The following is a 16,466-nucleotide window of genomic DNA, read 5'->3' as shown; positions in this document are numbered from 1 at the left end:
AGGAGGTGATGAACCATGCCATTAACTGCCACACCAGTTTTTCACACAAGCTCTGAAATGATTCTAATTTTAAGAAGTCAAAGAAATGTCGTGTACTCTAATGCTTTCTGTGGCTTAATCACTGCCAGAAATATTCTCTTGCCCATCCACTCAAGAAGGGGGTGTCCCGGTAGGAATGTGAGGACAGAAACTCGATTTTATTACTAGATAGCAGTAATAAGTTATCGATGCATATTCACATTTGGGGAATTCTCAGGAGTAAATTATTGATCTCATACATACCTTGGTTAACTGCAAAAAAGTGGCAGCAAACATCTTTAGCCTTCCTGCTTAATGTAGAGGGACCAAGTAAGTCTTAAGTCGAATTCCCAGTTACAATAGCCTTACTAAAAGATAGGATCTTGAATGTCAAACTTCAAGTCAAGGGTTTCCAACTCAAATGCTTCCCGGTCACATGGGCTAGACAGGGAGACAATAGGAGCAGTGGGGAGCCTGGTAAATTGAATGCACGGTCCATATAGAGAGTGTGGCTGCTGCTCTACTCAGGCAATGGACAATGTTCCCATGTCCGAAAATAGGACTCAATCATCAGATCTTGAACTGTTTTAAGAGAAACAGTAGCCAGGGATGTTATGTAAAACCTTCTTATTTTAAAATGCAATCAACTGATTCCAATATTATAAAACATTAGTGGCCAAACGACCCCAACAAACATTAGTGGCAGAAAAATATCATTGTGGGACCAAGTTGAATCATTGGCTGATGGTCATTCCCCTACAAGTTTTTATGAGATCTTCACGTTCATTGAGTGTCCAACTTGAGCCAATGAGGATCGCACTGTCTGTAATACAGTGTATTTGACTGATATGGGTATAAAATGATTCTGATGCTAATGTAAATGCATGGTTAATGATCATAACCATGACTTTGAAAAATGTATACTGTGACTCTTAATTCAGAAAGATTTCCACAGATATAATTAAATAATACCAAGTCAGATTACCCTTTCTTGGCTATAAAAATAGCAAAGGGGAACGTGGTGATAGATATCTGACACTTAATTTTCAGCAACAGAATGCAAGTAGAAAATATGGAAACTGATGCATCGAGAGCAATAAATCCTTTTAGAACTCTGTTTACAAACCGGACTAGAGATTCACCAGCCATTGCAGGGAAGAGGCAGAGGGCAGGGATAGAGGGAGGGCTCAGACGTCCCACGTTTTTACCATAACTGGGTCATGAATTATTTTCTATGCTGACTGCAGTGCTTATTCAGTGCTTACTACACAACCCTGAAAATCTGCCCTCGCCTCATCCTATTAGGCTGAGATTTCACAGAGGCCCAATAAACCCAAAGCCATGTACCTAAATAGATGTTATCTTTTGTTCAGTTTTTTTTTTTTTAAGATTTTATTTATTTATTCTATGAGAGACACAGAGAGAGAGAGGCAGAGACACAGGCCGAGGAAGAAGCAGGCTCCATGCAGGGAGCTCGATTTGGGACTCGATCCCAGGACTCCAGGATCATGCCTTGGGCAGAAGGTGGCACTAAACTGCTGAGGCACCCAGGGGTCCCCCTTTTGTCCAGTTTGAGCAAATTCTGTTAAGTATTTAAATTATGTATCTCCCTTGCTGCTGTACACAGAGACTTGGTTTTGGTGCTCTGAACTATCATTGCTGGGAGAGGTGGATGATGCCTGGTACTCATTCTGGGGCAGGAGCAGGGCCCAAAAATCCTACTGTGAAGCCTGCAGTCACCCTGGCAACCAGCCACGGTGCTGCCTTCCCTTCCTTTTGGCACCAGTGCAACTTGGCATCTGCCCTGATTCAGACATCTTCCCATAAACTCCTACAAATTCTGTTTACCCTGGAAAAGACGCCACTGTCATTTTCTTTATTTGAAAATACTTTAGAAAAAAAAAAAGACAGAAAGAAAATGTTTTAGATTCTGTCTCCCCAAGTATCTCACTGCATCCACAGGGTTGCAGAGACCATTCCGCCCCAGACCGTGTGACTGAGAATATAAGTGCTCTCTAAGAAAACGCTTCTATGCAAAAATCTGTGGAAAATATTGCCTAGTACACATTCCTCAAAAGATTCACATTGCACATTGGAAATCTAAAGCCCCGAAGAGTTCTTCAGTGAGGACGCCAGCTTTGCTTTGCTCAATCCACTGTTTCTCAAGTTTATTTGACATTGGGTATCTCTTTCTGGAGCACTAGCTGACTCTCGGATCAGGAAGCCCTAGAGCACAGTTGGGGAAACACTGATGTTGTCAAGGGGGTTGCCATTTAAGACTTTTTTGTTGAGGAATGACATGGTCAAACTTGGCATTAGACAGGAAGATTACTGCAGTGACAGGGATAATCAAGAGAAAATATGTAATCAGAATTTAATGATGAGTGGTAAAGGAAGTTGAAAATGAATATTGTGTTTCTGATTTTATCACCTGGGTGATATTGACCTGAAGATAAAGTCATGTGGAGTAGTATGTGGAAAGAAAAGTAATGAGCTAATTTTTCTTATGAGCTGGCTTGTTTGATTTTAGTGATTAAGAGAATACTTGGGAGGAGTACCTGGGTGGCTCAGTGGGTTAAGTGTCTACCTTCAGCTCAGGTCATGATCCAAGGGTCCTGGGATGGAGCCCCAAGTCAGGCTCCCTGCTCAGTGGGGAGTCTGCTCGTCACTGTTCCTCTGTGCCTCCCCCAGCTCATTCTCTCTCTCTCTCTCTCTCTCTCAAATAAATAAATAAAAATCTTAAGAAAAAACACAATACTTGGGAAAAAAATAGTGAGATTTGTAATTGGTTTGGTTGCAAATCTCCCATGACAGCGCTTGCCAAACCCTCTCTTCTAAGCTCTCTAAAGGCAAAGAACTTGTTTTCTTTTTCTGATTATTCTAAATACTTAGCACAAATACTGTACTTGTTTTCAGAGGAGAAATGGTTGCAAATGTTATATGATTGCAAACAGAACGCGGCTTTATCTCAGTCAAGGGGAATAAAGCTTGAAGGTGGGAAAAGCCCATCAGATTGAAGGAAGAATTCAACCACAGGCCTTAATAAGCACAGGAAGAAGAGCTTGGGAACCACAATGTGCAAAACTTGGGGAGTGTTTGGTATAAACAACAATGTGTTCTGCCTTTGGGTCCTTCTTCTCAAGGCTCCAGTCCACGTATATAGTCAGGATGCCTGTTCGATGTGCTCTGGAAGGTGAGGGGGTAGACGAGATGTCCCCCATAAGAAAATCAAAGAGTATCAGTAAAACAAGTGGGTGTGGAGATAGTGCCAAAATTCTTTTCAATGCTCCATTTATAAAAGATGTCAAGGACAATGTCATCCGCGAGAAGGTACAGCTGTTTACTTTTGAAATGAAATCTAGCTGGGAACAGGGAGCAAGGGACAGGTAGCAGCTCTCCTGGTATACCATCTGGACCCAATAGGGAGAAAGGCAGCTGATTGCAGCTCATCTTTCTTTTCCAATTGGCACTTGAGGTGAAAAGAAAAGAGAAGGGAAGGGGAGGGGAGGGGAGGGGAGAGGAGGGGAGGGGAGGGAAGGGAAGGGAAGGGAAGGGAAGGGAAGGGAAGGGAAGGGAAGGGAAGGGAAGAAAAGAAAAAAGAAAAGAAAGAAAGAAAAGAAAAAAAGAAAAGAAAAGAAAAGAAAAAAGAAAAGAAGCTTATTTTTTCAGCCCAGTCATTAGTCTATTGGAAATGTATAATACAAATTGTTTTATTTAAAAAACTCAAAAACAGGGGCATCTGGGTGGTTTAGTCAGTTAAGCATCTGCCTTTGGCTAGGGTCATGATCCAGCCCCATGTCAGGCAGTCTGCTTCTCCCTCTCCCTCTGACCCTCCTCCCCACGTGTGCACTCTCTCACTCTCACTGTCGCTCTCTCTGCCTCAAATAAATAAATAAAATCTTTAAATAAATAAATAACACAAAAACAAAGAATTTTAGATATGAGAAAAAGCTTTAGGACAATAAGGTCCAGAGAGGTTACTGTTTTGCCCAAGGTCACTGGGGCAATCAGTAAATGGACTGGTTCTGGAACACGGCCCTCCAATCTGCCATCCGCGCTCTTCTCCTTGTGAGCACAAATGCTCTCTGCCAGAAGAACAAAGGAAATGCCTTCCTGATGGAAGTCTCCCCTCAGTAGTTATGGGCGCAGAAAGATAAGAAAACTCAAAACTGCTTACTGAAAACATAATCCTGAATGCCAACCAAAGCAAGAGAGACGCCAACTATCAGTGCCACCAAAGATCTTTAATGGTATCGAAGTAATAGATCTCCTTCCCAGTCTGTGACACCCTTGCAAAAGAGGGCAAAGTCAGATTAAATGTCTCCTTGTCAGTGTACTGTGATACCTTGCTGTGGCCTTGGAAAGTTGCGGAAAGAAAGAAGGAGAAGACAGAGAGAAAGAAAGCGCTGTGCCCTTTTCTCCTGTTCACAACATCAAATTGGTAATTATAATGTTGGTATTTGCCACATGCCAGTAGGAGACCCAGCACAGTGCAGACATAAAGACGATACTGTTTATTGCTCTGGGAATTTACAGTCCTGCTTGGGCAGAAAAGTAACCATGAAAAGATAAAAAAGCATATGATACTGGTTAAATCTTGGCTTTCTTAACTTCCTTGGCATTTGGGTCTTTTGTGTGGGATGAAGGGAGATGACAGAAATAGGATAATTGGAAGCTTTTGTAGTTGTGCACAGTGGGGATTTGAAAATGAAATGTACAGTGTTTGCCAGGCACAGCAAGCATAAAGAGGTCAGTTGTGGAAGGATCCAGTGTGCTTTGGAGGGGGTGCCATTTAGCCTAATTGTCCACATCCAGGCCAATGAGGTCCTCTGGCCACTCCCTTCATTTTAGAATGTCTTTTCCCTTTCACTGCCACTTTTAAAGCTGGTGCCCTTCTAATCCCCCCACCCACTTCTCCTGATGTTCAGTACACAAACATCTAGGAACATCTGCACCGTGGCATGGTGCCATACGTGGTGGCAGCCCAGCTACAATCACTTACCTCCTGAATGCAGCTGCCTCCTCATCAAACTGGTAGCTAAGGTCCACTGAGCATTTTATTCTATTCTAGCTACTGTGCTAAACTCTTTATAAATATTCTTTTATGGAGCCTCACAGAACTCAGTGCAGTAGGTGCTGTGCTTATCTTCTTTTTACAAGTGAGGAAGGTCAAGTTCAGAGAGGCTGGGTAACTTGTCCAGAGGCTCACAGCAAGCATGTGGGAAGGCCAGGAACCACACAGAGGCCCACAGACTCCAGCCCCGTGATCTTACCCACAAGGGCAAACACCACACTCTCAACCTCACCCTTCCCATTGTTGAAATGTGCTTGCCTTTTGTGCTGTATGCGCTCTGAGTTAGTGAAGATGATCATGGCTTCAGATGTTTTTTTCCCCAGCAAGTGATTGCTGTGTTTTAATAGGGACAGCCCAGACCAGAAACAGAAACCCAGACCCTAACTAATTCCAGTAGCAGGACTTAAGGCATGGAAAAATGAGAGAGGGGAATGACTGGAAAGCCAGTAGCCTTGAGGTTCTTCCAACCAACTGACTGTCAACTTGGCTTTCGAGAGGAGCTAGCCCTGATCTGGAGAGCAGCCTCCATTATCTGCCAGCAGGTCACTGGGCCTGAAAGCCATCATCAAGGAAATACTGAGGCGGAATAATCTGCATTAGGATTTGGACCAAAGATTTCTCCAGCAGGAGTGATTTTTCCCTCCTCCCCTCACCCTCCAGAGGACATTTGGCAATGTCTGAAGACATTGGCAGCTGTCCCAGCAGGGTGAGGTGGGGGATTTACTGGCATCTAGTGGATAGAGCATCCTGCAGAATGAATGACCTGGCCCAAAATGTCAGTAGTGCCGAGTTTGAGAAAACGTTATTTGTACAATAACTGGGGAACAAGTTTGACCAGAGTTACAAAAGTCTAAGGGATGGCCAATAAAGAGGAAATGAAGTGAGATGGGGCCCATCTCAGGCCCAGTTTTCAATGGCTGGTTGAAAACTCCAGAGTTTTTTCCCTCCAGAGTTTTTTCCCTCTATCCCTCGTATGTTCAAGGTGGTGTGACTGGTTAGTTAGTTCTGCCTGATTGAGTATACATAAGGGAAAGAAAACATGTGATTTTATAAATAAGACTTTAGCCTAGTGTAAAGAACAATTTGCAGTAGGAAGTGGGGCCCAGGGGTCACTATTATATGATTTTCAACAAAGAAAACTATTTAGATGAACCAGCTTCGAAGTCATGGTTTCTCAAAGTGTTGTCCATGTAGCATCTTTAAATTAATCACCTGGATGTTAGTTAACAAGTCAGATTAGTGACCATCATGCCCTCTGAAGTCCTAGAGAGGTTCCAGGAATCCACGACTTTCAAAGTCCTACCATTGCCCAGGCTTGACTCACAGCCCCATGTCTCTATGGCCTCATGTTCTGGACTCCTGTTCTTCAGTTGACACCTAGTTCCTGTCTTCTTGTGTTTCCATAGATTGTTTGATGTGTTCCACCCAACCATCTCTCATGGGGACTGCAGATGGGCATTCTGTCTTAATTCTCTCTCTGTCACTCATACTTGGCATGGACCAGGACCAGGAATGTTTGCCAAAGAATCGGAGCCTCTCTGCATTTGTTCCCATTCTCATGAACCAGATGAAGTAGACACTGGTACCCCTGTCAGAGCTTGTCCAATCTTTGCTTGTTATTGCACTCCTTCCTGTGTACCTGACAAGAACAGATAGCAGAAGGTTAATTTGTCCTTTAATTGGGGACCTTGACCTATCACACATCAAAAGGTCAACAATTTATCACCATGCATTCAGCTCAAGAAGGAAAGCCCAACGATTAATTCTCTGCAAAACAGAAAGAAGCTCTTGATTGAAAAAGCCAAGACCCTTCCATTATTCTCCAGTTTCTACCATGCAAGGTATTAAGGGCTTAAATCAAAGTATGCTATTAGCTTTGCCTCCTCCTGGCAGAGGCCCTAGGAAATTTGAATGCATTGTGACACCATTAAGGAAATGTTTGTGGGCAGACTATGCAAAGAGTTCATCTAGGCTATCAGGTCGACCAGCAAACAGTGTTGGTCTGAAGAGTTGGTGGTATGTGTGCTCAGGGTTTGGCATTTACGTGACAATTTGTCACCTTATCAAAATAGCTTGGGTAAAATTGCTTCATTGCCCTCCCTTTGTAAAGACACATTCTTCTGCAGTAAAGACCACCACAGAATAAAATACATGTAATTCCGATGTTATATAAATTAACCTATTTTTCCATTACAGCTTCACAGATTTGAAAGACCTTGGCCCTCTCCATAAAACTGTGTACAACGTGATTTTCAGGGTAATTATTAAACAGTGGGTGACGGTCATTGTGAAAGCAAGGTAATTAGCAATTGGAATGACTATAGGAGGCCAATTGTGGGTGCTTGTTTTATTTTAAAAGAAATAACTCTTGTGTGTAGTTAACTTTGCCAGCAGTGGGAAGCCGGCATGGGATCCAAGCCAGCCAGCAGAGAGAATGCCCATCTCTGGGGGAAATGGCTGTTGGGCAGTAGTCCATGAGATCAAAGATAATAGCATTGATTCAGAGTCCCTCAACTCCCATCTTCTGGGAGGCTGTGTTTGAATGTCTTCATCCGATCATTTGTAAAAGAAATCATCTGCTTCAATCCAGAATGCCTTTCAGTCTTTAAAAGATAGAGGGAAAATTGTCCAGGAGAAAATATGTTGACTTGGGGTTGATTATTTTTTAATAGGAAAACAACATTAGGTGAAGAATTAGCTGCATGACTTTTTAAACAGCATTAACAATCCAGATATATATGTGTGTGAAACATAAGCCTAGAACATCATCTAACAGCTGTGTGTGTTTGCATTGTTATTGTCATGTTTTTATGCTCTGGCTCTGGCCATGGTGTCAGGGGAGTGTGAGTTAAGGCATGGTCTTTGTAAGCATGAATGCTTGCCTCTTAGGAGCTCCCAGCTTTCCAACAGACCAAGCTAAAGTTGATGTCTTAAGGGTGGCTGAATGTCTTTACCATAAAGCAGGAAAAACTTCTGGATGGGTGATAAATACCTAAATATCCAACAGGACATTAAGAAAAGGGCAAACATTAAAGCCAGTATTCCTCATTTCCTATATCATGTGTATTAAGATAGTTATTAGTGAGATGTATGAGGGCCTCCAGCTAAATGTTTTTCCTAGTAGAAGTTTGTGAGCCAGTGATAAAGTCCACAATTGAGAAGACAAAAAAAAATCTATCACCTCTTCACTGATTGCTGTTAGATTCTAAGATGGGCTCATGAGACTCTGTAAGAAATGAGTTTTTTACTCCCCTTCACTCCCATGTCAAATCCTGATTAAGTGGGAAACTTTACTCCCTGAGACTTATTTAAATTCAATAATATAAACAGTATCATTACAACTTGATACATGTTTAAAGGGCTATGAGTGGAATACTATAAATTTTTTCAATATAGTAAAAATCCTTTATGCTTATGTACATGCACACACACAACATACACACAACAAACACACATGATGCACACAGTACCACACACACTCACACACACACAACTGCAGTCTGTTTCTATTTTCGGCAAGTCTACATTCTCTGTCCGTGAAGTTCATATTACATGGCTCTCTTTCTTTTCCATGAAATTTCTCAATATTTTATATTAAAACAAATGCTATTTGCAGTGGAAGTTGGGGGACTGGAAGAACTATTCTATTCCACAGACATTGCTCTACACTTAGAAATAAAAGAGGTTTTGTTGTGTTTACGTTTAAACTCCTCAATGCTCCCCCAGGGCAACTCTGGGCTGTTCGGTCATCACCTTTGTAGCAGGAAGTAGTGAGCCTCAGCAAAGAGCACTGCTGCCTGGGGCCAGGCTACGGAGGGACCACAGTGAAGTAGGAAGTAGCTACTTGTGCTTCACTTCCTTTAAATAACGTGGATGGTGGTGAGCCGGACCCAGAGATGTAGGCTTGCTTTGTCCTATGTGACCAAAGCCATGCAGCACACAAACCTTCAGGCAAAGGGGAAATCTATTGGAAATGGAAGAGGAAAAAAAAAAAAGAGTTATCTTAATATCCTCTTACAGGGAAGGAGTGTGGGCAGACTATGCAAAGAGTTCATCTAGGCTATCAGGTCTGCATTTGTTCCCAGTTGCTCGAATTAGGCTCTGCGGATTCAGGCATGACATCATGGGTAGCTGTTTAAGACTTAACCACCAAGGTTTCAGTGACTCTGTATTCCTAACAGTGCTTTTTGGAGCATTTTTATCAAGTTGGTTCAGATACAATGCCAATGAAACCCAAGGTTCTTTCCTCTAATTTCTGAGATTTGGTGAAGATGTCATTTGCCCATCATAGAGCCTATTCAATTATTGTGCAAATGGAATTAAACATTTTAAAGATGACTTCATAGAGGCGCCTAGGTGGCCTGTCAGTCAAATGTACAATTCTTGGTTTCAGCTCAGATGGTGATCTCAGGGTTGTGAGGCTCCACTCAGCATGGAGTCTGCTTGGGATTCTCTCTCCCTCTCCCTCTGCCATTCCCATGCATGATTTTTTTCTCTCTCTCTTTATCTCTATCTCTCTCTCAAATACATAAATCTTTTTTAAAAGAAAAGATGACCTTCGGACTTGCTACCTTAGCTTATTGCTTTTGTTTTCTGTGTTTATATATCTGATTACTTCTCCATCACTATACATCTTCAAATTTGTCTCTTTGATTCTGCTGTCCCTCCCCACAGCTATAATTGTCTTTCTCACCCATATCTCATTACTGGTTTTTCCCAGGAAGGAATTTATAAGCCAAATTTCTCTCTCCTCTCACTCATTTCTTAGCACCCCTGCAACCTGTGTCTCCACTGCTCAGTGGAAGTGACACTCAAAGGGCACGTACTGTCCTCACCTATACCTTTTTCTCAGTACACTTATGATGTTAAGCTTGTTTTTAAAAGGTGAAGCACAGAAACCAAGATGTAATCCAGAATAAGAACTACGTGGGAGACAGTTTTCTAAAGATGTTGCAAGACTCTCTGATTGTTCAACCAACCCCTCTTTGCTAGCTTAGAAAGAGACCACAAGCCAGAAATGCAGGCAGCCTCTAGACACTGACAGCAAGGAGATGGGGACCTCAGTCCCTCAACTACAAGGAATTGATTTCTACCAATAACCTGAATGAATCCAGAGCCAGGTTCTTCCTTAGCATCTCCAGAAAGGGACACAGCCAATACTTGGATTTCAACCATGTGAAGCCCCTAACAGAGAATCACATTGTACCCCATACTGTGCTCAGATTTCTGACCCACAACTATGAGATAACAAATGCATATTGATTTAAGCCACCAAATGTGCAGTAAGCTGTTCCAGCAGCAATAGGAAACTAATACAAACACAACTTTTTCTCCAATTTCTAACATCTTAGCATTCAAATTCCTGTTTCTTCTAAAATATGGGTAATATTTCCCATCTTAACGAACTTCCAAATATCCAGACTCTTATCTATTGAAAACCACAAACTTACTTTCTCTTCCTGGTCACTATGGAGCCAGACTTTAAATACTATGAATATGTAGGTGTGTCTGTACGTAAATACAACCTATGTAGACTTAATAAATACTTACCATATTCAGCAAATGTCTATATATATACATACATATAGGAATTATGTGTGTATATGTAAAATATATATATTGTTCCTCAATGCCAGGTACTAACACTTATTATTTTACAATAATCTTATAAGCTATATATTCACTGTTCCTTGAATATATAAAAGACAGACAGAGGTCAAGTAATCTAATCATCTGATAGATGGCTAAAGAGGATTCAAATATAGATCTGTCTGGATTCAAGACCGCAAGATCCTTATTTTTCCTCGTTTATCTTTCACACTGAACCTTTTTGGACATTCTAAGTCCTACATCCATCTCTGCTCAGATGCCATGTAGCACTTTCCTTGAACTCCCTACAGAGTGCATCTGACTGCCGTACTACCTTGGCCTTTATCCCTGTGTCTTCTCAACTTCCTAAATGGCCTTCTATCTATCATATGTAAAAAAAAAAAAAAAAAAAAAAAAAAACACTTCAAGACTGTATTCTCAATTCTGTACTATTCTGATCTCCAAAAATTCAATTTAGACTTTTCAATGTTAACCCTTCTGAAGACATTCATCTTCACTTCTCCAGCCCTGATTTTTTCATGAGTTCCGAGCACATATTCAACAATGGTGCTGGAATGTCCATTTTCCTATCTTCTTGACCCAAACTTCAATTATCTCTACATCAGCATTAGTAGGAAGAGGAGTCCTCTCTACTTACTACCCTATGTCCCTCAGTCATATCATCCATTTCCTTGATGGCAAATTCAGAAACCGGCTGGCATCTTCGAATCTCCATTCTGGTTCAAAGCTTGGTCTCTGAACCTGGACTGTCTTCATTGAAATCCTATTTGTGCTACTTATTTTCTTTTGGACTTTGGACCAATTGCTTAACTTCTTAGGACCCAAATATCTTCTTCTATAAAACTGGGGTGATAATAATAATAGTAATAATACCTAGTCCACAGTGTTACTGGTTTAAAGAAGGTACTGTAAATTTATATCAGCACCCAGGATCCAATACATGCTCAATAAGTTTCAGGTACCAATCACTTTCCAATGATCGCTGGATCTTCATTTGTAATCTCAGTGAAATCTGTGATTATGTTTTTGTGGCCAAGTTTTCTACCCTCCACCATTCTGTTATTACCTGAGTTAATACTGCTACCAAATGAACCATCCAAAGGCACTATTTTAATTGTAATTCAAAAATCCTTCAAGATTTCCCATGGCTTTTGGGATATAATGGAAACTTCCTTATAAATGCCTTATCTTGGCATTCAAAGCTTTCTATTAATTGGACCTGGCTCCTATTTTCAGTTGTTTCTACCTCTCTTCTCCTCCTCAACCCTGACTATAGACAGGATGGACTTTCTACTTCTTCTTAAACACTCTGTTTTGACTACTTCTTACCTTTTGTAATAAGTGGTTATTATGCTTACTGTGAAATGTTTAAATGTCATCTAATTTATCCCCACAAAAATTCTCTGAGGTGGCCACTGTGCTATCCTTAATTTATGAAGGATGAGAAACCTGAGCTGAAAATATACAGTTAGGAAGTGGATTCAAATCCTTTTGAATCCAAGCTGATTCCATATCCCATGATCTTACCATTTTTTCTTATTCCTTCTTCATGCTACATGAAGATGAAAAAGGCATAAGATAGAATGCCTTCTAGATACTCTTTCCTGGAGTATTCTTTACTCTTCTTCCACATATTTGACTCCCACTATTAATCAAAGCCTTCCTTAGGTTCTGTCTTTACTATAAAAGCTTTCCTAGATTCCTCCAAACTATAGTGAACTCTTTTGTCAGCTACAGGCTTCTTAAGGCTAGGAAGGGCATTGTGTATTTCTCATGAAGCCAGCAATGCCTTGAGTATACCACTTAATAAATTCTGATCATGTGTTGGCACCAGATCTCTTTACTAATGAGCTTGACAGTGACTTCTGGTGGTTGAGCCAACTAATCTCTGATTTCCCTTTATTCCTATTCTTGCCCATTGTCCTAGGTAGGCTCTTTAAAAATTCTCCAACACATTTCTGAACTTAAACAGAAAATGAATTTATTGGAATGGTGTGGGGTATCAAAGAATGCCAAAGAAACAGACTTGGTCTGAAATCAAGGAAAGCATAAGCCAATGGAGGTCTCTAGTGGTGCCATCTCATGGAATGCATACTCCGTGCTACAGGATTTCCTCCTTCTTTGCAGTCACCCCAAGTTATGTCTATCTGACATCCCCATATGTGGCCTGGCAATGCCTCCTTCTGCCAGTACTTAAGGAAGCTGCAATCAACAGCTAAGCAAGGAGATAAATGAGTCATTCCCACATTGCAGAAGTCAGGGGAGTGGGAGGGACTCCAGGATAAAGAACTGTGGCGCCCAAAGAGGAATAGAGGAGACATTAGATGCAAATATTAGAAAGAGAGGAAGTCACACAAGAGTTGCTCAATATTATAAAATGCTTCATTACCAGACAACATTCCTATCTTTTAAACTCATGAGTTAGAGATTTAGGCTACCATGGATAAGAGGGTCCAGAGATTGACTTCCAAGATTTGTGACCTCCATGTACGCACATTTTCTGAATACTTACATCTTGCTGAAAGGGAGTCTATAGGTTTTATTGGATCCTCAAATGGGTCCATAATCTAAAAAGGGTTTCAAAACACTATTTTCAGCTCTTAAAATAGAAATGTAATCTTATCCCAGGAAATCAGATGACCCAGAGGCAGACTCTGATAATATTGTAAAAGAAACAAGTTAAATCTGAAAATTCTGCATGTGCTATGATGTGGCTGCTCTTTTAACAGATGCCAGAGAGTTAGTTAGGGGGTAAAATCTATTTGGAGTTAAAGACATACACTGAAATTGCTAACCATTCAGTGACCACAGATCAAAAGGGCTTCTGTATGGAATCCTTATTTACCTAAGGTAATTTTAAAATAATGATACAGTTTACCTCCCCATTTCTTACTTTTATAGTATCTTGATATTTTTCTCATAGTTCTTGAAAGAAGCTTCCTTAGTGTCCACACTTTGACAAGGAATGATCAGTATCTCTCCTTCTCTATCTTACATAAATCACTGCATGACAAGGTAGAGATAGATGAGTGGCTCAAGTCCGGAGTGTATGGATGTGCTTCAACTAAGTCTGGTTATTTCCGGGGCAAAGGGAATGGCCCATCAGTAAAAAGCAGCTGTGATGAAAGAGAAGGCTTATTAAATAGGTAGATTATATCTATGTAGGCCATAGTTATTGGACAAGCTGGTTAAGTGAGAATTTTCCTGAAGATCACCACCTTCATACAAAATCGAGGACTGCGTTTATAAAAAGTGGCTTCTCAAGGTCAAATGTGACCATCTTATTTCATTTTTCTGCGGCAAAAAAAAAAAAAAAAAAAAGTTGGGGGAAGAAGGCCACAGTTTTATTTTTTTAATTTTTTTTAAAGATTTTATTTATTCATGAGAGACACAGAGACAGTGTGTGTGTGTGTGAGAGAGAGAGAGAGAGAGGCAGAGACACAGGCAGATGGAGAAGCGGGCTGCATGCAGGAAGCCTGACATGGGACTTGATCCCGCGTCTTCAGGATCACGCCCTGGGCTGAAGGCGGTGCTAAACCACTGAGGCACCCAGGCTGCCCCACAGTTTTAAATTGATGGTCAAAGGAGGCTTTCTGAGGCAGAGACATTTGCGAGAAGACCTGAGGTAAGTTAACTAAAAGCCACAGGATATCTGGAACCACTCACTTCTGGATTGCACATTGTCACACAAGGGGGCCACCTTGCACCTGCACCGTTCAACGTGTTGAGCACCAGAAAGAAGATAGGGCTCTGTAACAGAAGTCTCCACAAAACCACACTAGATTGGCTCATGGTCCCCCGTTGCCCTAACACTCACTCCTCCTTCAAATATTTTTTATCTCATGCATTTAGTAGAAAATATTTTACTATAATCCCATAGCCTATGTTTATTTATAAAAATTATATGGTTCTTATCAATAGCTAATATTTCAAAACAATATACATAGGGGACAAGGCTCATCGGTAAGCATAATAAATGTAAGTCCCTCATTTTTTTTCTTTTCTTTTTTTTTTTAATAAAGATTTTATTTCTTTATTTGAAAGAGAGAAAGAGACAGCCAAAAGGCATGAGCAGGTGGTGGGGAGGGGGGAGCAGCGGAGGAAGAAAGAGAAGCAGACTCCACCTGAGCAGAAGCTCTAGCCCAGAACCCTGAGATCATGACTTGAGCTAAAGGCAGACACTTAACTGACTGAGCCACCCAGGCGCCCCAGTCCTTTATTTATTCTTTCATTAAACGTAACAGTTACTGAGAAACTTCTGGATGCCGAATACTATTGTCATCACCAAAGACATGGTGCTTGAAACAGACAAGATTCTCACTCTTAGGGAGCATAGAGTTGAGTGCAAGAAGACCAATCATAAGTCACATAAATAAATTAAATGTATAGTATTGTCACATGCTAGTAAGTGTCATGGAGAACAATAAAATGGGAAGGAGAATTCAGGTGGGTTTGAAGGGAGAGTTGCACTTCTGAATTGCCCCAGAGAAAGCGAGTATAATTTAGGGAATTAACTATTGGACTGTTTGTAACCATTTGGTATACGGAATCAAGGTGCCCGTGTCAATATCTATTATCTTAAATAGTAGTAGAGTACAATTTATTTAGCTAACTAATATGAATGGAATTCTAATTTCTCCTTGTGGCCTAAGTGATCATCTTGGAAGTCGATTAATTTAATATACACTTGTATGAGCAACTGCTTGACATAGACTTCTCAGACCCAGGTATATTATGAAAGTTTTCCTTTGGGATCCAGTCAGGATGATAACGTTTGGTGGCAGTTTCAGTGGCAGTCATGGAGCCCTAAATCAGCTCTGTAATTCAACCTTGACTTGGTCCCATGGGTGATTTTACATCACATTTTTTATTTAGCTATGAGCAATTTCTCTTAAACGTCCAAAGCCATATAGTGTTTTTGTCTTACCACTAGGTGATTAGGGAAGATCTATGCACAAGAGCGTATCACAACAGCTGGTAGTGACAGGAAGCGGTAACTTGCTGGTTTTCTTTTGCTTTCTGTTGAGTTATTATTAATGTAGCATGAGCATTTCCCCTTTTACCAGAGGAGGTTGTCTTCAGCCTGGTGAAGCTTCAGAAGGAAGGTGTTTAACAAAATTGGTATTTTTAACTATTTTGCAACTCAGAGACTCAAGTAACAGGATACAATGAGCTTCAGAGGAAAGGTTTTTAAACGGGAGTCCAGTGAATTTCGAAAGAAGAGAAGAACGGTGAGGAGAACAAATCAAGAAGAAATCCACAAATTTAGCTCTGTAGGTATCCTGATGTCCATGTTTGTTTCTCATCTTTTCTTCAATACTTAAAAAACAGAGATTATCCCTGGGTGGTGTTCTCACAGAGCCTCTGGGCAAGGTCCTACATGGAACAGAAGATTCTATTTGGCACATAAATATCCTCTTTTACTTGCATCATTATTTTCAAATTATTTACACCATTATCTTAAAACATATTGAAGGGGGAGTTAAGTAGTTTAACTATTACTAGAATATTACTAGAATATTTTCATTTTTTAAAGAAAGCCTGATATCACCTCAATTAAGACCTCAGTTTATGACTTGTATATAATTGTGGGGTTGTTTTTTTAATTGCTGCTCTATTTTGATTGCATATCACTCATTTGTTTTAAAATTCTTAGAAAGAACAGCCCAAATTATGAAAGAAAGTGTAAATAAATATTGGATTAAATGAGCCAAGTAAGAAAGTAAAAAATAGTTTTAAAAGTTAAAAAGGCTTGGTTTGTTTC

At 40.6% G+C, this 16,466-nt stretch overlaps 1 protein-coding gene and 1 long non-coding RNA gene across 17 annotated transcripts in view; one reads left to right on the top strand and one right to left on the bottom strand.

The window, feature by feature from the left end:
- DOCK10 (dedicator of cytokinesis 10) overlaps nt 1–16,466 on the top strand; it is a 260,102-nt gene that overhangs the window by 82,601 nt on the left and 161,035 nt on the right. For 2 of the 11 annotated variants that reach the window (XM_077868992.1, XM_077868991.1), the window contains exon 1: nt 15,752–15,975. The exons of 8 other annotated variants lie outside the window; for them this stretch is intronic. In XM_077868992.1, coding sequence (XP_077725118.1) covers nt 15,871–15,975 — 105 coding nt within the window. In that variant the 5' untranslated portion in view covers nt 15,752–15,870. Of the gene's footprint in view, nt 1–15,751; nt 15,976–16,466 lie in introns of those variants that run through there. One more of the 11 variants, XM_077868997.1, reaches the window with a different exon arrangement.
- The window catches only part of LOC144296110 (uncharacterized), a 20,631-nt gene continuing 10,286 nt past the window's right edge, over nt 6,122–16,466 (bottom strand). For 5 of the 6 annotated variants that reach the window (XR_013363262.1, XR_013363265.1, XR_013363263.1 and 2 more), the window contains 3 exons: nt 13,596–13,818; nt 8,846–9,056; nt 6,122–6,731 (listed from right to left, as the gene is read on the bottom strand). This is a non-coding gene — a long non-coding RNA (uncharacterized LOC144296110). Of the gene's footprint in view, nt 6,732–8,845; nt 9,057–13,595; nt 13,819–15,629; nt 16,079–16,466 lie in introns of all 6 variants that reach the window. The other variant, XR_013363264.1, reaches the window with a different exon arrangement.

Source organism: Canis aureus, chromosome 24, assembly GCF_053574225.1.
Source record: "Canis aureus isolate CA01 chromosome 24, VMU_Caureus_v.1.0, whole genome shotgun sequence".
Lineage (NCBI taxonomy): Eukaryota > Metazoa > Chordata > Mammalia > Carnivora > Canidae > Canis > Canis aureus.
Note: the sequence above shows the minus strand (reverse complement) of the source record. Positions and strands in the feature narration are given on the sequence as shown.